Below are 24159 nucleotides of genomic sequence, written 5' to 3' on the forward strand. Positions count from 1 at the left end.
ACTACTGTTTTGAAATAAAGAAAAACGTAAAATGGAAATAATGATTTAAGAGGCCAGCGTTTCCTAGACTTCTCATAATTTTTTATTCTGGTTTTCTGAATCAACATTGGAGATCATTCTCATAATTTTTACATCACTCTTGAGATTTAAAGAGACAATTACTTTTGTCCCACTAATTATATTTCCAAATGAGTCACTGTTCTGAGCATCATTTCTGACCAGAAAGTATCAAGGTCAGGCCATTAATTCAGAAAGAGAGTAAATCATGTAGTAAATCATGCAGAAAGGCAGATCCGTTTTTGGAGGGCTTTCTAGAGGCTCTGATAAACAGGAGAAGCATTTGCATTCTCACTTTTAAAAAGTAGTCTTCCTAGTCCTTCAAGTAGTCCCCCTGTAGCACAAAAAGATGCTTAAGAATGACTAGAGTAAAAATGAATCTAGGGCTCTCTATGTTAAGTCACAACAGAACATTTTCATTAAATGCTTTACATTTATTCGTTTCATGTATCATTAAGGCAACATTTCACCTGCTCTGAATTTTCATGCTAGGAACCTATTAAAAATACAGGAGGAACCCATGAAGAGATGGCACTGATATGCTCAAAAGAACTTCATGGATTTTTAAAATGTTGTAAGTCATGCTAAAATCATGAAGGGATAGGAGATTAAAAAGTAATGCTAGCCAGTGAACCCTTAGCAGAAGTAGTACTAAAGTGCTTAGCAGAACCAAAGGTATTGTGTAATTATTGTGCAATAATTCTCCCTTTTCTGTGATGAAGGTTATCTGCAGCTACTGACAATTCCATTAAGGAGGTGAGTTAATTTTATAATAAATGTCTTCTATGAAGTCAGGCTTTTGATCTACCTCACAAATTCCTACTTGCTTTGCTTAGCAGCAGCTATTCCTCCCATAATATCTATAAAAGGTTTTTATAAAGTTCAATAAGTTCTGATTTCCCCGTTATAGTTAATGTCACATTTTATATCTGCCTTGTCCTAATGAATTATGGAAAATAAACATCAGCTTTTCCTAATTTAATTCTCAAAACTTTCCTGTATTAAAACAAAATGCAGAGATAGTGAGCAATATCTAATGAATGCCTGGTTTAAACAATACAATCAACTTCAAACTAGCCTACTAATTACAGCCTAATATGCAAACTCAGCCAGTTTAGTAAGGTGTGTCTTCTACTGTGTCAGGAGAACTTAAGACAATGATATTAAATAAACCATAGTTTCATTGAGCATGTTTGTAGCTAATGATCGTAAGAACATGGCCAATGATTAAAATCAAGTGATCTACCCATTCAAAATACAAGCCTTCCATTTATTACATCACATTATTTCTTCACCGCTTCCCTATAATCTGAAATTCATCAATACAAGTATTTCCTAGTACAGAGATACGTGTAGGAGACAATGATTTAATTTGACCATTGTCTTATAACATCTTATGTGCATCTTAATGAATTTAGGCTGCAATTCTACCTATATTTATCTACTGAATTCAGTATCTATTGGGCCCACACATCATGCTAAACCATACAGTGGTACTTTTGGTTATTACTTAATGTCTTGTGTGAACCTACCCCAGGTGCAGACATGCAGCATAATCATAAGCTTGCATCAATTAGATTTTTTTCTCACAAAAGTAGGTTGTTTCAAAAGTATCAGTCTTACAGGAACAGGATATTTTTATTGCCTTGCTTCATAGGTCCTGCAAAAATCACTACTATCTATTTCTGAAACTAGCCTTTAATAATGAAGACCAAAGGGGGTGGGGAGGCTTTAAGTGCTAACAAGAGCTTCATAGCATAGTTTTGGATTACAATCAATACAAAACTGACAGTCGCTTAAAGAGTTACAGATATTCCAAGTTATAAATAATCAAATGCCTGGGGAAATAAAAAACTTCACAGAGAAGGGATTGCAAAATGGGCACCAAGTGAGTCTGCTTAGTAAGGATTTGTCCAAGTGAGGCATGGCTACACTAATGGCTATGCACTTATGGAGTTACCATACTTTATAGTAGGGACACATGATTGAGAAAAAAACCCTGAATGACACACACAGCTTTAAAATTAATGATAAAAAGAAGTGGCTTCAAACCAGTTGGGATATGATCCCACAGCCAGATCCCTGCTTATTCCTGATTATTCCCATACATACACACCTGAAGGTACTTTTGCTGCTGTTTTGTGCTTACCTTTGGCTGCAGACGTAAGAAATAGAACTGGAAGAGAATCGTGCAGTCCCTACTATCAAATGTACAAATACAGAAGATATATTGCGAAGGAAAACTGACTGTTCAGTGCATTTGATCTAACCCAGAGATAGCTTCTCACCCTTAGCTTTCTCAACAATCCCCCACTGTGGTTTTACCACGGCTATGTTAAGCTTTTATAGGCTCTACCTCTTCCTCAAACAGTATTTCTTTGCTAGCTCGGTCACAATTGCAACAATGTACCAAAAAAAACTTGCTTTAGAGTAAACATTCTAGCCTCAAGTCATAGTAACTTGAGTAAGCATTAATTAGCAATCGCTGCTCCATTTGATTTCAATGGAAACTATTTGAGGTGCTTGAAGCTTACTGATGTTTAGCTTGGTCTCATCCTAGTCAACCTTACTCATACCTCCCTTCAGACTCTGATTATATATAATCCAACATAAGATTGGGAAGGAAGCTGAAGAAATACTTAAATGTAATGCATACTGGACCTTCCTGGACCAGGATGCCCTATGCACAGTCACTCATGCTCTTGTTACTTCTCGCTTGGATTACTGCAATGCTCTCTACATGGGGCTTCCCTTGAAGAGCACTCGGAGGCTCCAATTAGTCCAGAATGCAGCTGCGCGGGTGATAGAGGGAGCGGTTTGGAGCTCCCATGTAACACCCATCCTGTGCAGACTGCACTGGCTGCCTGTGGTCTTCCGGGTGCGCTTCAAGGTATTGGTTACCGCCTTTAAAGCGCTCCATGGCTTAGGACCAGGATATTTACGGGACCGCCTACTGCCATCTTGTATCTCCCAGCGACCTGTGCGTTCTCACAGAGAGGGACTCCTTAGGGTGCCGTCAGCCAAACAATGTCGACTGGCGGCCCCCAGGGGAAGAGCCTTCTCTGTGGGGGCTCCCACCCTGCGGAACGAGCTTCCCCCTGGACTTCGACAAATACCTGACCTTCGGACCTTTCGCCGCGAACTTAAGACTTATTTGTTTCGTCTTGCTGGACTGGCTTGAATTTTAATTTCAATTTTTAGCTGATTTTATGGGGTTTTAATTTTATATTAACTTTTAGTGTTACTTGTATTTTAATATTAGGCCAAATTTAATAAGTTTTTTAATGTTTGTTTTTAATATTGTATGTATTGCTGTATTTTTATTCTGGTTGTAACCGCCCTGAGTCCTTCGGGAGAAGGGTGGTATACAAATTAAAATATTATTATTATTATTATTACTATTCTCCAGGAAGTGTAAAACCAAAAGTCTATTGAGCACTGATTGTTCAATCTCCTTGTTTACCACTTAATGTTCAGCTTCATAGAAGTGAAAGACATTGCTATCAGATTATGTGCATACTCATTATTTGCTCAAAACCAGGGGTGAAATGCTACCGGTTTGCACCGGTTCGGGCAAACCGATAGTAAAAAAAGCTACCGATTCATCCGAACCAGTATTTCCAACAATCAACTCTGCCGCGCAATTTATATTCGCTAGAAAGCAGGAAATCCTGACTTAGCAAATCTAAGTCACGTGGCACAGCTGTTCCCCGCCCTTGCTCTTCTACTTACCTTGTTAAGGCTCCTTTTTCTGCATGAAGCATGCATTTGGCATGCACTGCACATGCGTGTGAGTACAGCATGCTTTTGGCACATACACTGCATGCACGTGCATGCAGCATGCTTTTGGCATGCACTGTGCATGCGAGCACACAGCACACGTTTGGCATGCACTGCACATGCGTGGACAGTGAACTGATGGCAATCCACGAAGGATTTCACCACTGGCTCAAAACTATATTTTGAAGATAAAAAATAAAACCCTTGGATAACTACAACAATGCAAGAGAGGTAACTTTAGGATCAAAAATATGTTGATGTTCCCCTGATGAGTATGGTATGCCCATCAGACAAATGCCAACTTGTCCAATTGGATGCCTTCCATATATTTTTGGTCTTCAACTTCCAATTAGCTATCATACTCACTGGTCAGGACATAAGTCCAACACTGATGAAGAGTCTTAAGTTGAGTATATCCCATACTCTGCAATAGAATAGCCAGACAAGAAAATGAGCCAAAGCAAGTTGTTTATTCCTACAAAGATCAAATACCTACAAGGATCAGTACAATAATACAGAAAGACTTCCAATATTTTAATCTTCCTTTCTCAAATCTATCTTCTGAAGTCAAAAAGCTACTGTAATTCCATGAGCAGTTTTATTTCCAGTTCTTTTAGGATTGCTATTTTTTCCCCACACTAAGCCTTCTGCATTTTGTACTAGGACAGAACTTTAGCTACATGACAGACAGAAATTCAGCAGCTGAAGCTTTGCTCAAAACAGCAAAGTTGGAAAAAAATTAAATGAACAAGATTTTGTTTGTCCCATAATTGCAGAAAGAATAGCTATCCTGTCAGAAGAAGCTGCTCACATCATTCAGAATGTCTTCTGCAATCACCAGCCATTTTAATCAGCATTTCTCTCTTGGTACTTTGTGAGTGCTTTGTGTATATAGCACGGCATAGGAATATATTGCAACTTATTAGACAAAGATTTATTTAGAAATTCTTGTACATACATAGAATTGTATAATTACAAACAACATAAACATATTTAGAAAAAAAACAATTGTTAGGCATGCACAAGGCAACTATTTGCTGGTCTTCTAACCAGAAAAATTATGCAGCTACTTGGGGACCCCAATTCTTGACAAATTTGATGTGGTTTTTGGTTTTATACTTGATAAGGTATGCATATGCACATCTAAATTATCTGATCTCAAATCATCCTCATCTCCATCGTAGGTTATATCATGCAGTCTTTAAAAAAATATTTTTGACATTTTCTTTGAGGAAGGCTGTAAAGTAAATGAAGACTGCTCAGAGGAGACCATAGCATTTAAAGTAGGCCAGGTTCCTGTCGACTCAGTGAAACATGATTGATGTCCAAGCAGCTGCTTTTAATACAATCTGAGAAAAATCTGACTTGCCCACAAGCAGAGATGGCACTAGCAGAACAACTGGCCTCTATCATGTTTCCTTTATATTTAAAGAATCCACATTAGGGGATGTACAGTATAAGAGCATCCCAGTTGGAAAGGATGCTCTACTTCTCAAGCAAATCACCTTGAATAAAGAAATACAGATAGTAATTCGGTAGTGTTCCCGTGGCCTGTGACAGTCTTAGGCACTATTCCAAATCTACTGTTCATCAGCTTTCACTGCAGAAACTCAAGGATGCTCAGAGGGCATCAAGAAGGGGAAAAGCATGGCCTTTTCCTCCTTGACTGTCTCACCACAAGTAACTGTCTTACTCAGTTGGCAATTAGATCCTACTACACTCTTCTTCCCCTGCTCTAGTTGTTTAGAGATTTGTAGATGATGCCAATAAACCTATGATTTTGATTGTTATGTTTTAATCCATTATGAACTCTGGAAAAAGTTTTGCAAGTTTTTGAAGCAATGCAAGACCTGCTTGTTCCAAGATTACTAGAATAAAAAAGAAAATATGTATTCAGGCAAGTGGTATTCTTGCTTTCTTATTTCCATATCTGACAACTCAAGGAAGGGGTGTATGATATACTATTTGTTTTCAAATCTGGTCCTAGATTTTTGGCCAATATAAATCTTCCTGTACATCAGGCAGAATTGGTATGATAGCTAAAATGTTGTTCTTCCCAAATAGGAAAAGTGGTAACAATGGAAATACTTTCATGGGGAAGTTCCAGGTAACATGAGATCATGCCTCAAAATAAATGCTAAGGGTGTGGCATGGCTATTTCATGGAATGAGGGTGTGACTAGAATGCCGTTTGGTGCCAGGTCCCCGTGATCCTGAGTTCACTGCTAGGAAAGTGATTGGTGGCTGAGTCAGTTTTACTCCTATGTACAACATAGTAATGCTATGGTGGACTTTCCAAATAACTATGTTCCCTCCATTGTTAATTAAAATTGAAATTACATAAAAGTAAACTAAATGGAAACCACTTAATTCACCTTGGCTGATCTCAAAAATGCTATGCAAGTTTAGATATAGTCAATACCTGGGTGGGAGAACACCAGCAATCCCAAATCTGTAAACTAGATTAAGAAGTGGAAGGAAGGAAGGAAGGAAGGAAGGAAGGAAGGAAGGAAGGAAGGAAGGAGGGAGGGAGGGAGGGAGGGAGGGAAGGAGGGAGGGAGGGAGGGAGGGAGGGAGAGAGAGAGAGAGAAAGAGAGAAAGAAAGAAAGAAAGAAAGAAAGAAAGAAAGAAAGAAAGAAAGAAAGAAAGAAAGAAAGCAAATTTTCCTAGAAAGTAAAGGTCACTGTAGACATTGTCAAGAAAATGTAATGAATATGGCCATTAGATTACAAGGAATCACAGTTGACTTGAGGGAGTTTTGGTTAATTAAGTTCTGGTTCATTTATACAGTCATGTGATGATTGAACTATCAAATGATACCTGGCATATGTTTCAATCTAACATCATCAGAAATAAATTTATTTCATTTGCTATTAACACTCTCACTAATGCTTTTTAAATGTTTGAATAGTTGTGTCCTAGTCATTAATAACTAATTTCTGTGAGACATATCAACTTGGAAACCAATCCAGAAATTGGCCTTCTTCAGCATAAAGCTTTCCAGATGTGTAGGTTATTCTGTAGATTGCTAGCCTAGCACATCTGAAAAGTGACTGGCAAAAGCTGTCAGACATTTGTCAAGCAGAGTCCTGGTATAAAACTGTCATGGACTCATTAGCTCCCTTAGGCTTGTCACCACCAACCTCAACCTCTCTATTATAGGGAAATAATAGTAATCTAGTTCCTGGAGCTGCTTTTAAGACAACTGAAAGCACTATGCAAAGTACTAGGAACATACAGTACAAATTATCTGGACAACTCTGCTAATCATTTGAGCTTTATTTTTTGAGCTATTCACTTCTTAAAAGTTTTGCTAGACCTTCATGAGATGATAAAAGGCTATTTTCAATGTGACTCAAATTACTTCCACAGAAAGTCCCAGAAGAAAACAAGTAGTCCATTTTTTCTGTCTTCCATCCCTCCTCCTTGTTTGGCCTCTCTTTCTCCATGCTGCCTAAATAAGTCTATAGCTGCAGCACACACTCAGCTTCCTGACTGCAACACCTTTGCTGTGCTAGTGCAGACAATCACATATCCCAGGCAGAAGCTGCACAATATGACAGGTACTCTGGCAGAATCAAAAAGTAGACGGACTGATCAAGCAAGTCAACTTTAAAGTATTACCAATGACCCCTATAGACCAAGAAAGACACATAAGCCTGGCTATTAAATATCGTTCCTGGTTTTTAAAAATTAAGCTAAGAAAAGGGTAAATAGGTAGGAGAGGACAGTCTCTGTGCCTGTTTATTCTGTACCATTTCTGGGATTGAACGGACTCTGGACACTCATTTGCTGCCTACCAAATACTGCAGACTGGACACAAATGCACCATGAGTGGCATCCTGGCACAGGGAAGCTAGGAGCAAACAGGCCCTTTCTGCAGCACTGATGGCAACCTTCCTTGGAGTTTGTGCCTTTCTAGAGGGGGAAGGCAAAGCAGAGGAGGTTTGTAATCAACCTTGGCTTTCCAATTCATTAAGTTCCCAAATTCAGCCTGCCTTGACTGGCCAGGCAGCTGCAGGGAAATCAGGGATCATCTGGAGATTTAGAGATGTTATCACAGGCACATGCATACACAACTGCTCTGGTTGTTAAATACCGATAAGAAAAGGAGAGCAGGGTGGGGGAGGGATTCTTCACTAGATCTCTAGGAGAGCTTCCTTCACTTGGCATTGAATTGGGGTAAAAACACCACTATTCTTGGCCAACAAGGCCACAAAGGCTGTTGTGGATTATGGAAAGTCCCAAGTAGAAGAAAGCCAGGCTAGGAGCACCCATCCTCCAAATGCCTAAGCTTCAACGAACCGGCCAATTTGGAGCAATCTCTTTCCACTTTCCCTGCCCAGTATCTCAACATCTCCCAAATCTCTTCTCCCAGGAAGCCTTCTCTTCTCCATCCCTTTCCTAATCAAACACAAAGAAGGTGGGGAAGGGGAGCTAGGATTGCATCGGTAGGAAAGGGGCGCCTAAGGAAGAGGGCAAGGGAAGGGAGCCAGCAAGGGGGGGGGGTGCGAGGGAAGGCCCGCGGGGGGTAAGGCATGAGATGGAAATAGAAGACAAAAGGGAAAATGGATGGAAAGGAGGTCGGCAAAGGTGACAGAAGGGGAGACGAGGGGCAGAAACGGGGTCAGAGGGAAAAGGGGGGTAAGGCTGGGATCAGCCGTGGGGAGGGAAGTGAAGCGGAGGGTCCCTTCCACGGGGGGGGGAGGGGGGGCAGCCTTCTCGCACTCACCCATCGCCCGTCGTCTTTCAGCAGCGGCGGCGGCGGCGGCGACTCCTCTGCCTCCTGGGCCCCCGGTGGAGAGATGTGGGGATCCTCAGCGACGTCTCGCCCCATTCCTGATTCTGGCAACCACGGCCGCCCCCCGGCATGGCTCAGCCCGGGTGAGAGCCCGCCACCTCCCGCCCTCCGCCCCAGCCCCAGCAGCAGCAGCAGCAGCAGCGCAGTCTCTGCAGGGGTGGGAGGGGGCGAGCCAGCAACAAACGGGGGTGCGGAGGGTAGCGGCGGCGGCGGCGGCAGAGCAATCGAGCGCCCAGGGCTGCTGGGGATCGCAACCGCGGGAGAAATCACTTCCCGCAGAAAAATAACGAAATCTTCTAATGCTAATGATGAGGATGAGGATGATGATAATGATGATGATAATAATATGATCAAAGCTCCTCCCCCATCTCCTCCTCCTCCTCCTCCTCCTCCTCCTCCTCCTGGAAGCCTTGCACCATCCAAAGAGGGAGCCCGATGCTAACGGGATAGAGAAAGCGGCGATCCGGAGAGCTTCGATTTCCCCCCCCTTCGACTGTGGCGCGCCTGGCAGGTCAGCCGGCTGCCTAAACTGCGGCAGTCATTCAAAGGCGTGCGTGCGAGCGGAGCCCTCCCTCTCCCTTCCGCCCCCCCGTTGCCCATCTCTCGCTCGGCCCCCGAGGCGCCTTCCCAGTCCCCGGCTGGCTTTCCCACCACCTCCCGCCCTTCTCCGGTTTAAAAATATCCCGATTGTCGTCGTCGTCGTCCCCCCCTCCAGACGCAACGCAGGAGTGAGGGGGCGGGGGCGGGGGAATGAGCTTCTCGAATAGCCCGGGGAAGGGGGAGCGCGGAGGGAGGGAGGGGGATTAAGTCATCCGAGCATCATTCTGGCCATCAGAGAGAGAGAGAGAGAGGCAGGCAGGTTAGTGCGAGCGCGTGTCTCCCCTCTCTCCTCCCTCCCCCCTCCCCGCGCCTTCAATCTTGAAAGCGCCCCCCTCCCAGTTCCCAAGAACGAACATCGCAAATGGACGGATCTTGGAGCTCGGGTAGAAAACTCGAGGCTTTGCTCCTGGAGACCAGCCCTCTTTCCCTGCTCTCCGCGCTCCTGCTCTACCTCCGCAATGGAAAGGAATACAAAGGAACGCCTTGTGGTCAGACGCCGGCGGGGAGGGGGGCGAGGGGGTGTAGAAGGAGGAGACTGACTGGTGGGCTCTTGAGAGCGTCTGAAGTGGGCAACCACTTTGGAAGATTTAAAAAAAAAAACACACACACAATAGCACCGAGGAAGCAAAGGAAGGAGGTCAAGATTCTTCCTTCCCCAAACACCTGAAAGGTGCAATGCAGGAGAGGCTTCCTGGCACCAAATTCGGAAATGCATAGATCTAAATTCCTGCGGATCTCAATACATTCTGTAGGATACACTGGGCAAAACAGGGACTCACACCTTTGTCAAATCAGGGCATGGTTCCCCTCTCCAGTTCAGATTCCTGGCATCCCTGAAACAAGAAACTGTGAACATATTTGAGGGATTTCCCCAATAGGCCATTCCTATTTCTCAGGGTGATAAACCTGCATCTTTGTTGCTTTCTAAGCTGAAAATCCAAACGTTTTCCCTACAAAATAGTTTTTTTTAAAAAAAAAATTAAGAATGTAACGTAAACACTGCACTCTCCACATGCACACCCAACTTCTCCAACTTGCATAACTTCACCCTCCACGTGCACACCCAACTATTCTCCAACTTGCATAACTTTACATCACTATGAAAATAATTTGGGCGATCCCATAACTACATAAGAATACAGTGTGAAAAGGCAATGGGAAAGCCTTTGGGGCAATGCTTGGGACATCCCTGGAGACAAAACAACTCCTTTCCCACAGGGCTGTTCCACATGTGCTTCTGTTTTTTATACATATTTGATGCAACTGCTACTCTCAAAACGACGCTATAGAGCACTGGACACCAGAACAACTAGACACAAGAACAGTTTTTTCCTGAACGCCATCATTCTGTTAAACAAATAATTCTTTCAACACTGTCAAACTATTCACTAAGGCTGCATTACTATTAATCTTCTCATCTTTCCTATCACCCATCTCCTCCCACTTATGACTGTATGACTGTAACTTGTAGCTGTATCCCTACAATTTATATTGATTGTTTACTAGTAGGATTTGATTGCTTATTTGTACCCTATGACCATCATTAAGTGTTTTTATTTATTTATTATTTATTTATTTATTTTGTCACAATAGTATATATAAGCATAAGCATGAAATAACTATACAATATATAAGCAAATATATAAGCATAAGTATGTAATAACTATATTAATTGGATATAATGGAAGGAAACAATAGGACAGGAACGGTAGGCACGCCCCTTACAGACCTCTTAGGAATGGGGTGAGGTCAATAGTAGACAGTTTTTGGTTAAAGCTTTGGGGATTTTGGGAAGAGACCACAGAGTCAGGTAGTGTGTTCCAAGTATTAACAACTCTGTTACTGAAGTCATATTTTCTGCAATCAAGATTGGAGCAGTTAACATTAAGTTTAAATCTATTGTGTGCTCGTGTATTGTTGCAATTGAAGCTGAAGTAGTCTTCAACAGGAAGGACATTGTAATAGATGATTCTATGAGTTAAACTCAGGTCATGTCGAAGGCGGAGTTCTAAGTTTTCTAAGTGTTTTTTTCTAAGTTTTCTAAGTGTTGTACCTTATGATTCTTGACAAATGTATCTTGTCTTTTTATGTACATTGAAAGCATATGCACCAAAGACAAATTCCTTGTGTATCCAATCACACTTGGCCACTTGGCCAATAAAGAATTCTATTCTATTCTATTCTATTCTATTTCCTTTTAGAAGCATCTCTGCTCTATCTTCAATTGTCTTTGAAATACATGGACAGAGAATCCCTGAACTGCAGGTGGATCCTTCCTGTCCCTGGGAATCAGGAAATGTCAGTGTTCAGTCAGCAGAAGTTAAGAAGTACAAATAACAGGATGTTTGCAGATGACGCTTATTTGTCACCCGTTAGTTCTTTTAAAATCAATGATAATGACAAATGAGCTCTGTCTTCAACAACTGCTGCAAGTGAGTGGCAGTGCTGGCAATGAATCCAGTTTGATCCTCATGGTTGGCAGCACCCAGAAGTAGGCTATAGACAGCCAGAATGCAGTAGGCAAAATGCTTCCCCTCCCACTAGCATGTAATAAAAACAGTGACAGCTACAGCCACATACAACCACGTGTCAGCAAAAGCAGTGGAAAACTTTTGACGCGCACAACAGTGACAGTACCAACAACACACAGCTGGCAGAATGCAGTTCTCTTTCCAAGTTTAAATCAACCATCTGTGAAGCATAGACTTGTTTTTTAAACACAAATCTAGTGGTCTTCCAAAAGAATATCAAGCCTCAGAGGTATAGTGCTTTCTCAAAAAACAACAACAACCAAACCTCTGTTGGTAAGGAACCTACATAAGATACACAGATAGGTGGCTCTACAGATATCAAGTGCCCAGTTCTTCTGCCAGTTTTCAGGTGTGGCTCAATAAAATAAAGACAAAGTGCAGATGTTTGCCTCCATAAGCTATATACAGTATGGGCTTATTCAGCTGAATAAAGACATCTAAGCAAAAGGGAACCCTGAACAGAAGATGAGACATATATTTATACATTTTCTTTGCTATCACTTTGTAACATAAGATAAGATAAAGAAGTACAGAAATAGCCACGTATGCCCTCTGTGGCTTTGGGAGGTTCCTGAGGGATTTTCCAGGGCCCTAAAGGACCCCTGAGGTACTGTAATTATTGCACCATCTGAATATATGTTCCCTCAAGGCAATTGTTAGGTTCCTCATCAACACAATCTTTTCAGCAGCCAACACCAAATTGGTCATAAGAGGTCAAATCCTAGCAAAGAGAAGGGAGAGATGTACCCACAATTACCTGAAGTGGCCAGTGGGAACTGGCCAGATCGTATCCTCAACCATGTCAAACAATTAGGCCATTCATGAAGGATTCTAGCTTGTACCCATGGCAAAAAAAACATCTGTCTGACTGAGGAACCTGGGAATTGAAAGTCCAGATATCTTAAAGTTGCCAAGGTTCAGAATTACTGTTTTAGAGGTTTTTGCTACAAGAAAGGATAGGTGGCAAGGCAGAATGTTTTCTTAACAGGGCTGAATGCTGCCAGTGTGAAGAAATAGCTCAATCTGCAGTTTTCTTTTGTATTCAGAAAGTGTAAAAAGTTGCAAAACATACTAATATAAATGAACAGGGGGTGGGGGTAGGGAAATTAACTCTGTGCCCTGATAAGTCTGCCAAAACACAGAAAGCATTATGTAACTTCATACAGAAGTTAATACAATAATGATTTCAAAATCTGTCTACAGATTCTGCTTCCTCTCCAATGTATCCCTTGCAGTGAATGCCAGGAAGGGAGAATATTTGTAGCTCAGGGTTGAAATGAAGGGTCTTTGATGCTCTCTGAGCTTGTTTGTTTTATTGCAGATGTTTCATTACCCAGCTAGGTAACATAATCAATGCTAGTGTTAGTAAATGTTTACATTGCTTAGGGCACTTTATAACTTGGAACAATAAAGAAAAATAAATACTTACTTACATACATGCATGCATGCATACATACACTAATTGGTCAGATAAATAAACTCCTGGGTTAAGAAGCATATACTACAATGCACCTAGGTTTCACAAAGAAATGGGAATTTTAAAGAAAAATTCATTTCATATTCAGTGCTTCTGTTTCACCAGTAAATGCAGAATTAAAGGAAATGATCCAGTGACTCCCAGTTTAACCATAAAATATTTGTAAGGTTTATTGTATTGTCTTTGCTAAAAACAACTCCACAATCCACAAGCCAATGAGGAAGAGAAATATCCATGCTGAGCTATATATGTTATAAAGCAATTCCTATCCTTGCCAATAAATAACTTACAGTTTCAGCCTTGGAAACGTATACTCTCACTGGACATGTCTATGGAGATTCTCAGTCATCCAGGTCATGGTGTCCTACAGATGTTTTTCAAAAGGCAACTGAAAAAAAAAGGAAGTCCAGTTGCTTTTGAAAAGCACCTTTGTGTCTCACTGTCATACTTTCATGGAAATTTACATTGATTGCAAAATTAGGATATAAATTGCACTTTCATAATCATCATGGAGTGCTTGTCTTTCTAAAATTGCATTGCTGTGTATTATTTATATTAGGTGTTAAGAAACAATAGTTGGGACCAAGAACGGTGCAGAAAGATTAAATGTCCTGATTTTAAATGATCAAGACCACAATGGCTCAAGCAAAGAGCATAACATGCTTGTGGTGAGTTTCAGGAATTTCTTGGAATCCAAAATTCACAGGAACTTCTATCAACAGGGCCAAGTGAGATAAGCTTGCCAATAAACCAAAATTGTGGGACTGAGGTACAGCAAAAGGAGAGCAGCATCTAGCCACTACTGTTGGACTTGATGTTCATAAAGCAGAATGATCTGCTCCGATAGTTTGTGTAAGTAGAAAAGGCAATGATTTGTTCAAGCAAAATAACCCCCAGGTCACAAAGAATAATTGAGCACACCCAACTTTACCCCAGATGCTCTGCGAGGTGACTAATGGTGTACTCAGTACTTCAGAAATAGAAAATTGAAAATTCAGTGTTGTTTTCTTTGTATTCGATGATTACTTATAGTTTATGACATAAAGAGAAAAGCAATGAAATATAATCATAATCAATAAATAGGAGACGGGGGCACCACAAAGCAACACAAAGAATAGAAGCAGATGGTAGCTGAGTAATAAGCTCTTCCAGGAAAAGTATAAAAAGATGCATGTTTATATATTTATCATTCTAAAATCATTTTTGTTGTTGTTGTCTAGCTAAAAGGCCATTTTATAAAAATCTGAAGACTACACTCAGGATTTCCAGCAGCTACACACAACCCTGAGGCTTACAATTGTGATCTGTTCAACCCTTTGTTCAATGCACAATCTGCCATACGAAACTGAATATACAACCTCTTTAACAAGAAATATTATCTTTTACTGTAATGAAAGTACAGTAAAGGCATTCTATTCTCCTGTACTGTACTTTGCCAAAATCTGAATTGTTTGACATTCCCCCACCCCACAATGTTTTTAACAATAATGATTTGAATACATATCATTTGTTTTTGGTTTAGGGGGATTGGTGCTTTTGGTTAACATTTTGTAACATTTTTCAAATGAAGGCAATATTGCTTGTTTGTTGATGTTACAGCTTTGGTGTGTTGCTGAACTAAGGGTGTTCTAGTTATCACGTAGCTGAGCCTAAAGACAGCTCATGCTTAAAGATTTTTAGAATGATCTTAAAAGAGTTTTATTTGCTTGCTTCTTGCACAATTAAACTTAGTTAGCTATATATTACTGTTACCTACTTGTTCTCTATTCAGCTATTGCTTCCTGAGTGTAATTTAGACTTTTCCTTGTACCAAGTTCTAATAATGTTGTTACTAATTGCCAGGCTTCAATTACCCTTACAATTCATCCATAATGACCAACTGACAGAGAAGTGTACATACATGCACAGAATCTACCAAACAATACAATATTCTTTTTACTATCATTTGTTCTCTTACAGTTCACATATGGCAAGAGTGACATTTTTGAAATAGGATTGTTCATAATAAGGACCTTGTAATAAGGTCTCCCTCTGGCTTTTACTGACAGCACCACTTCACCAACAGTATCAATTTGTTGTGCTAAATAGCCTTGAAAGTAGAAGTCAAGAAGATTCTTTAATCAAAGTTTGATGCATGCACTATATGCTAATGGAGCAAGTGTCCTACCAGAGCTGATCAACACTTCAAACATTTCTCAGCAGCGACAATCGAAATAGAAAAGTCTTTTAGAATTTGTAGGATTTTTGTCAGAACAATATGACATTTACCTTGATTACATTAGAGCAGGGGTGTCAAACACAAGGCCTGGGGGCCGGATCCAGCCTGCAGGGTGCTTAGATCTGGCCCTGGAAGGTCGCCCTGGAAACAGCGAAGGACCAGCCTGCAATACCTCTGCCAGCAAAAACAGAGCTCAGGAAAACGTGCTCCATTTTCGCGGGCAGAAGGTTGCAGGAAGCTGTCCTAGCTGAAAACAGAGCTCAGGACAGCTCCCCAAGCTCCATTTTCACTGGCAGAGGGTTGTAGGAGACTGTCCCAGCCGAAATGGAGCTTGGGAGCCTGTTTTCTATGGCAGAGCACTCAGGCAGCCACATCCCCCCCCCCCGACACAAGTGATGTCAACCTGGCCACGCCCACCCTGGCCACACCCACCCTGGCCCCCTAAAATCAAACACAATCCTGATTCGGCCCCCAATGAAATTGAGTTTGTCATCCCTGCATTAGAGGAAAGCTAGAATAAACCTTCATGTTGTTAGCGAAGATATGTTGCCAAACTGGCAGCTCCTTTACAGGAAAAATGAAGTTATCAAAAAAGCTAAAGAGGGAGTATGTTATGTAGAACATACAAAAACCCTTCGCTGAACAGTTTAAATTAAAGGACATTATAAGTACAATTCAATAAGGATTAGACATCTAAGTAGCTGCAAAATGCTGACGAAGTATTGGAAAAACAAGGTGGAATAGAGTTTCCTAGAAAAGATAAATTCCAAGGTCAGAGTAAGGTATCTGAGAGCACAATGCAATTCACAAAATCTCAGATTAACATTGCAGATAAATTCCTGCAAAATGAGACAAAGTAATTATTCAAAATGGAACAGTCGCAGAACCTATACTAAAGAATATAGCTCTACCTTGAAGAAATAAATAGGATATAAAATATAAATACTTACTTCATTTATTTCAAAAATGTCAATTCTTTTTATTTAGAGAGCGAGAAAGAGGAAGATTTTCCTTGGCAGACAAAAAGAAACTGCTTTTGTTTTTGAAATGATACTTCCTTTTCTACCCGCCCTGTGATGGGTTATCAGAGTCTAGAATTAGGTAACAAAACCTGTGGGATGAGAGTCACAGCTATCATGTCCTTCCAGAGATACAATGCCTTTCTCAAAAATCAATGGAGGAGGATCTTCTTTTGCCTTTACTCATGGGCTCTAAGCTTGAGCTTTTAAAAAGTATACTCAAAGCTCTGTGCTGTTTTCTTCATGTTATGTTGTTCCTTCCTCTTTTACCTTTTCTGAATGAGCATCAAATAAATATTTCCTGCCCATATTCTTACACAGTATTACAAAAGGGATGTAGCAATTGCTTCCATTTCAATCACACAAAGAAAAGGGAACAGCAAAATATCAAGGCCCCACCACAGAGCTGTCCTACTTATGTATTCCCTGTTCTTTTTAAACTGCAACCATTAAACTTACTCAAAAGCCTTGGGGGGGGGAGCTTTGCTAAAAGCTTTTGAAAGGCCAAACATACCAGTATTTGTGGATCTGGGTTGGGTCTTTAAATACCTGTTCCACTCTTTCAATAACACTCTTTTCTCTTTCTTTCTCTATCTCCCTCCTCAGGTGTTTTAGGTACTAAATGGGATGAGAGGAGAGTAACATCTCAGCTGCACCTGCTGGAGTCATGAAAGTGGCATTCCCCAGTCCCAAGCAAGTGGGAAGGTGGGGAGGCAGCTAGGGGAGCAGAGTAGCATGTCTCTCAGTCCATTCTCCCAGTTTCCCTTCAATCCTGACCATGGGAAGGAATGCCTGGACTGGGCAGTGGAGTGATTGTCACAGGGTAGGTAGGCTTAACTATGGACATCCAGTGCATCCAGCAAGAAGACAGCATGCCTCCTTGTTGTGCCTTGGTGATGGCTGCCATAGTAGGTTGCTTGTCTGTGGCAGGTTTCAGTCTACAGCAACCTTCACTAAAATTCACAACCTCCTGCCTGACTGCTCTTCTGATCCTTACCTCATGCATTCAGATTGTACAGGAACAGAGGTAAAATTGTGCATAATTGCTGGTGGAACGTGGACGCAAGCAAGGACAAACGTCCAAAAACAGCAACAGGCAGAGGGAGGGATCAGTTTATGCAGGTTCAGTTAAGCTGTAAATGCTGTGTGAGCCCTACCACTTACTTCCACTTTGATACAGAAGGGAAACTATGAGGAAGCAAAAAGTTCAGTCCTTAAACAGGAATCATTGACCACTCTTCTGAAACTGCTGGTTAAAGGAGGTGGATTTAGGTATAAATGTCTTAGCAATTGCCGTTATGCAAACACAAGTTCCATTAGGCAATGAGCAAAGTCTACTAGTTGATTTCACACAGACCAGTGAACAGCCATCAGATGGCAGGTTTCATGTCACTCTCAGGTAGTTCTGCTCTATTTATTATTAACAGAGATTCTGAGTCTTTAAGAAGCATAAAATGTGCATACCAAATTCATAATTTATTTTCTCCTAGTATAAAGTTGTGGAGACCATGAAAAAAAACTGAACTTTTAAAAATCTTGTTGTTGTTAGTTGCAAAGTCATGTCCAACCTATTGTGACCCCATGGACAATGTTCCTCCAGGCCTTCCTGTCCTCTACCATCCTCTGGAGTCCATTTAAGCTCACACCTACTGCTTCAGTGACTTCATCCAGCCACCTCATTCTCTGTCGTTCCCTTCTTCTTTTGCCCTCAATCTTTCCCAGCATTAGGCTCTTCTCCAGTGAGTCCTTCCTTCTCATTAGGTGGCCAAAGTATTTGAGTTTCATCTTCAGGATCTGGTCTTCTAAAGAGCAGTCAGGGTTAATCTCCTCTAGAACTGACCGGTTTGATTGCCTTGCAGTCCAAGGGACTCGCAAGAGTCTTCTCCAGCACCAGAGTTCAAAGGCTTCGATTCTTTAGCGCTCAGCCTTTCTTATGGTCCAACTTCCACAGCCATACACTGCAACTGGGAAAACCATAGCCTTGACTATACGCACTTTTTAAAAAATCTATGTATATATTAAAACCATGGATTCAAAAAGACAGCCAATGGCTTGTGGGAATATGAGGATTTCTTCACATTATTTAAGTAAAACAGTCCAGAGCTGACACTGACTGTTGGAATAACACAATTATAAGCTATAGTAGTAGTTTTTGTACCCAGGTAGGATGTATTCTCTGAGTTGTTTTCACAAAAAAGGTGTCAGTACTAGATACGAGTTGGCCAATTATGGGACCTTTCAACCATCACTACAGTGGATGCCTATTAAATAAAAGGACCAGTGTGCCAATTCATTAATTCTCCTTTGGCTTTAAAATTACTACTGAAAAAGTCAATGAAAGATCTGGAAGAGTCCTTGGTATGTTACTTAATTCATGCCCAGGACTGGCCTTACCATTATGCACAATTGTTACAAAAATTCAGAAAATGGCCCAGTATGGCATTATTATTGTATCTTTAGTTCTGGGAAAGAAGAAATGTACTTGCGAAATATTCTGACTCAGGTAGCTGTGATATGGCAATGCTTTATCAAATCCTGTTCCTGTCAAGAGTGGCGTTCCTCAAGGCAGCGTTCTTGGACCAACACTCTTTATACTATACATTAATGATCTTTGTGACCATATCTCAAGTAATTGTGTTCTCTTTGCTGATGATGTCAAACTATTTAACATCACAGACAATACTTCTATCATTCAAAACGACCTTGATCATCTAACCGCTTGGTCTAAAAATTGGCAGCTCCAAATTTCAACCAGCAAATGCTCAGTCTTACATAAAGGAAAAAAGAACCCAAAAACTAAGTACATACTAGATGGACATTACCTTACAGACGACCCCCATCCCGTTAAAGACCTTGGAGTTTTCATGTCAAATGATCTAAGTGCCAAAGCCCACTGCAACTACATAGCAAAAAAAGCTCTAAGAGTTGTAAACCTAATTTTGCGTAGCTTCTTTTCCAAAAACACCACACTACTAACCAGAACATATAAAACATTTGCTAGACCAATTCTAGAATACAGCTCGCCTGTTTGGAACCCTCACCACATCTCTGACATCAATACAATTGAACGTGTCCAGAAATATTTTACAAGAAGAGTTCTCCATTCCTCTGAAAACAATAGAATACCCTATCCCACCAGACTTGAAATCCTAGGCTTAGAAAACTTGGAACTCCGTCACCTTCGACAAGACCTAAGCTTAACTCACAGAATCATCTATTGTAATGTCCTTCCTGTTAAAGACTACTTCAGCTTTAATTGCAATAATACTAGAGCAACTAATAGATTTAAACTTAATGTCAACCGCTTTAATCTAGATTGCAGAAAATATGACTTCTGTAACAGAATCATCAGTGCTTGGAATACTTTACCTGACTCTGTGGTCTCTTCCCATAATCCTAAAAGTTTTATCCAAAAACTTTCTACTATTGACCTCACCCCATTCCTAAGAGGACCATAAGGGGCGTGCATAAGCGCACAAACGTGCCTACTGTTCCTGTCCTATTGTTTTTCTTTTCTTCTTCCCATATATATGCTTATACCTCTTATATTTACTCATATATGTTTATATACTATATAATCTTTTTGTATGATACCTACATATATTGTTGTGACAAAATAAATAAATAAATAAATAAATAAATAAATAAATAAATAAATAAATAAATAAATAAATAAATAAATAAATATCATGCACTCTGACCTGGATGGGACATTAGAGCACGGGTCTTCAATCTTGGCAACTTTAAGACTTGTGGACTTCAACTCTTCAGCTTTGCTGGCTGAGGAATTCTGAGAGTTGAAGTCCACAAGTCTTAAAGTTGCTGAGGTTGGAGACCCCTACGTTAGAGGATATATGATCACCTGGACTAAGCTGCCACATTCTTCTATTCATAAAAATCCCCAAGAACCTTGTTTTTCAACAGTTGCGACCTAGGGTCTATCTTGGCTCCAGTTCCAACCTGGCCATCCTTTGTGCAAAAGATGAACAAGTTTCATTTGAAAGAGACCACCCTTTGAAATTCAGATCAGGGATTCCACTATAAAAAGAAACAAGACTATAGGAGAAACTTTTAAAAATGGATGTGGATTTTTTTTAAAAAAAAATCTGGCATACAAATATTATTTTAACTTAACTATGTTGTTTATCTATTACATGTTTAACATTACACCTAGTCACAGACATCCCAGAAATTATAATAACAGAAACATGTAAGTCTGATTTTGCTGTACTTCCTCCTTCTTCCTATAGTTCAGTGAATTAGGCATATGTTTGTCTGGGCCACTTCTGACTATTGTCTGTTGTGAATTCAAAATGTTTTACCCCTCTATCACCCTAGTTATGAATCTTCCATACCTCTATCAAGGTCATCTTCTGTACAGACATAAAACATGATTATTTTCTATATTAGTGCAAGTGGGCACACATGTTATTTTTGCCAACTTCTTTAAATTGATTTTTGCCAGGCTATGTGAAAATTGGTTAAAACAAATAGTGGCAATCTAGCAACCAGTGTGCTCTCAGTAAAAGATGTCAGACTTATTTGTTTGATTAAACTTGCATCAAAACATAAATCTGATCTGCTCTAGCAATGTTTGTAAGGAAAGGAATGTCCCAGTTTCAGTAAGACCTTTAAAATTCATGTAGTCACATCAATGAACAGATTTTATGAGAGTTCTTATTTGGATTTCAAAATGTTAAGGCTACATAAATTACTTTGATGATAAAACAACAGTGTCCACATAGCCATGTATAGAAATGCAATGGAATTCTGTTTATGTAAGATTTTGTTGTGCCTCTTAGCTACATGGTTTTGGTTAAAAAAAAATTGAACGAGCAATTGCATGGCTAAGATGTTAGAATATTTTATTTATTCATAATTATTAGACTGCACTCTGTAAAAAATAAATATTAATATGGATAATTTCTCTAGTGCTCCAATGTATAACATGCCTTGAGATCCCAAAGGGTAGTGATAGAATAGATCAGGGGTCTCCAACCTTGGCAACTTTAAGACTTGAAGTCCACAAGTCTTAAAGTTGCCAAGGTTGGAGACCCTGGAGTAGATTAAACTGTACAAATTAAGAATAATTCACAAGTGTCTGATTTTTAATTAGTCTTCTGAAGTAAAAAGGAATTATTTTTTGCATTTATCAACTTAATTTTAACAACATCTATATTCTAAACTGGATGATAAGACTGCATTGTATATATTTCTCTTTATAAATAAAAAAATTACTTTGTTATATTAAGAATGAAAATGTATTTCAAAAAAAAGGAGGAAAAGGAGGAAATATCAGCTGATGGTGGAAAAGAAAATAGCTCTGCAATTAGGACCCAAAGAATCTCAGAGATATTTGATGCCTGAATGTGTGAATCAGAGCCATTGTCAGTTATTTATTTCAGTGGGCTCTGGAATGCTCTCAAATTCCTTGCCAACAGCTGCCAATCTGCCAAAAGCTTCTATTGAAAACAAAATCCAGCATGGGATAAGGAGAATTTAGAGAAACCCATCATACAGTAACAGTTCTGTGAACAAAGGGATGAACAAATGAAACCCAAATGTTTTGCCTGTAACCCCCCCAAAAAATGCTGAAAGAATGATCAGCAAGAATTGAAAAAAGAAACATACCAAACTATTCATGATGGGCTGGATAAACAGATAATGAAAAAAACTTGCAGTGGCTGTTTATATAATTGTCTCCTGAATCTTTATCCATCTGGGAACTAGCCATTATCCAGTTTCACTAAGCTCATAGAAACATCACTGTGGAATAAATTTGAAGGTCCGTTTACACTGGCATTTTTCTCTAAGAGAACACAACCAGATGTGTTGCAAGATATGTATTAATTGCCCTATATATAATGTTTTATACTTTTTAAAATTTAAATTTAAAGTTTTTATTCTCATTTTGTTTTAAGCTGGCTTGAATAAGCTGGTTTATATAAGCAGAAAGGGTGGAGGTTTGAGTTGTATAACAACTTTCTAAATGTATACATTACTTTGCCCCCATAGAATAGAATTTATAGAATTGAATTTATTGGCCAAGTGTGATTGGACACACAAGGAATTTGTTTTGGTGCATATGCTCTCAGTGTACATAAAAGAAAAAGAAAAAAAATACCTTCATCAAAGGTACAACATTTACAAAACAAATGCTGGTCATAGGTTGCAATTTAACCCTTAATGATAGCAACAAAAAGATACAGTCATAAGTGGAAAGAGATTGGTGATGAAAACAATGAGAAGATTAATAGTAGTGTAGATTTAGTAAATAGTTTGACATTGTTGAGGGAATTATTTGTTTAGCAGAGTGATGGCCTTCGGGAAAAAACTGTTCTTGTGTCTAGTTGTTCTGGTGTGCAATGCTCTATAGCGTCGTTTTGATGGTAGGAGTTGAAACAGTTTATGTCCAGGATGTGAGGGATCTGTAAATATTTTCACGACCCTCTTCTTGATTTGTGCAGTATATAGGTCCTCAATGGAAGGCAGGTTGGTAGCAATTATTTTTTCTGCAGTTCTAATTATCCTCTGAAGTCTGTGTCTTTCTTGTTGGGTTGCAGAACCAAACCAGACAGTTATAGAGGTGCAAATGACAGACTCAGTAATTCCTCTGTAGAACTGGATCAGTAGCTCCTTGGGCAGTTTGAGCTTTCTGAGTTGGCACAGAAAGAACAGTCTTTGTTGTCCTGTTTTGATGATGTTTTTTATGTTAATTGTCCATTTTAGATCTTGCGATATGATAGAACCTAGAAATTTGAAGGTTTCTACTGTTGATACTGTGTTGTCAAGTATTGTGAGAGGTGGAAGTATGGAAGGGTTTTTCCTAAAGTCTACCACCATTTCTACAGTTTTGAGTGTGTTCAGTTCCAGATTGTTATGGTCGCACCACAAGGCTAGTCATTCGACCTCTCGTCTATATGCGGATTCGTCATTGTCTCGAATGGGACCAATCACTGTTGTGTCATCTGCGAACTTCAGTAGTTTAACAGATGGTTCGTTGGAGATGCAGTCATTGGTATACAGAGAGAAGAGAAGTGGGGAGAGCACACAGCCTTGGGGGGCCCCTGTGCTAATTGTACAGGTATTTGATGTGATCTTGCTTAGCTTCACCTGCTGCTTCCTGTTTGTTAGGAAGCTTGTGATCCACTTACAAGTCTGTTCCGGTACCTGTAGCTGGTTTAGCTTAGTTAGAAGAATGTCTGGAATGATGGTATTGAATGCTGAACTAAAGTCTACAAAAAGGACCCTTGCATAGGTCTTTGGAGACTCAAGATGCTGTAGGATGTAGTGCAGAGCCATATTAACAGCATCATCTGTTGATCTATTTGCTCGGTATGCAAATTGCAAGGGGTCTAACAGTGGATCCGTGATGGTTTTCAAGTAGGAAAGCACTAGCCTTTCAAAGGTTTTCATGACTACAGATGTTAGAGCAACTGGTCTGTAGTCATTCAGTTCCTTGATGGTGGGCTTCTTCAGCACTGGGATGATGGTAGAGCGTTTGAAGCAAGAAGGAACATAACACATGTCTAGTGATTTATTGAAAATATGGGTGAAGATGGGGGCCAATTGGTCAGCACAGACTTTTAAGCAAGAAGGAGTTATCTTGTCTGGGCCTGGAGCTTTTCCTGGCTTTTGTCTGTGAAATAGGTCCTGCACTGCCTTTTCTATGATCAC

The 24159-nt window shown here is 40.1% G+C and overlaps 1 protein-coding gene and 1 long non-coding RNA gene across 6 annotated transcripts in view; one reads left to right on the plus strand and one right to left on the minus strand.

The window, feature by feature from the left end:
* Positions 1-16533, minus strand: part of MGAT3 (beta-1,4-mannosyl-glycoprotein 4-beta-N-acetylglucosaminyltransferase) — a 73741-nt gene extending 57208 nt beyond the window's left edge. The window contains exons 1-2 of one of the 5 annotated variants that reach the window (XR_009156096.1): positions 8569-8685; positions 3529-5705 (exon numbers count right to left, since the gene is read on the minus strand). Coding sequence is in view for 1 of the 5 variants with exons in the window: in XM_058190997.1 (XP_058046980.1) it covers positions 16414-16418 (5 nt within the window). In the remaining 4 variants the exon portion in view is untranslated. Of the gene's footprint in view, positions 1-2206; positions 2536-3528; positions 5706-8568; positions 8988-13535; positions 13596-16413 lie in introns of those variants that run through there. The other 4 variants (XM_058190997.1, XM_058191000.1, XM_058190998.1 and 1 more) reach the window with 4 other exon arrangements.
* Positions 9033-24159, plus strand: part of LOC131202237 (uncharacterized) — an 80656-nt gene continuing 65529 nt past the window's right edge. Inside the window, exon 1 of the long non-coding RNA XR_009156104.1 lies at positions 9033-9148. This is a non-coding gene — a long non-coding RNA (uncharacterized LOC131202237). The remainder of the gene's footprint in view (positions 9149-24159) is intronic.

The sequence above is a fragment of the Ahaetulla prasina genome, chromosome 7 (genome assembly GCF_028640845.1).
Source record: "Ahaetulla prasina isolate Xishuangbanna chromosome 7, ASM2864084v1, whole genome shotgun sequence".
In the NCBI taxonomy this organism is placed as follows: Eukaryota; Metazoa; Chordata; class Lepidosauria; order Squamata; family Colubridae; genus Ahaetulla; species Ahaetulla prasina.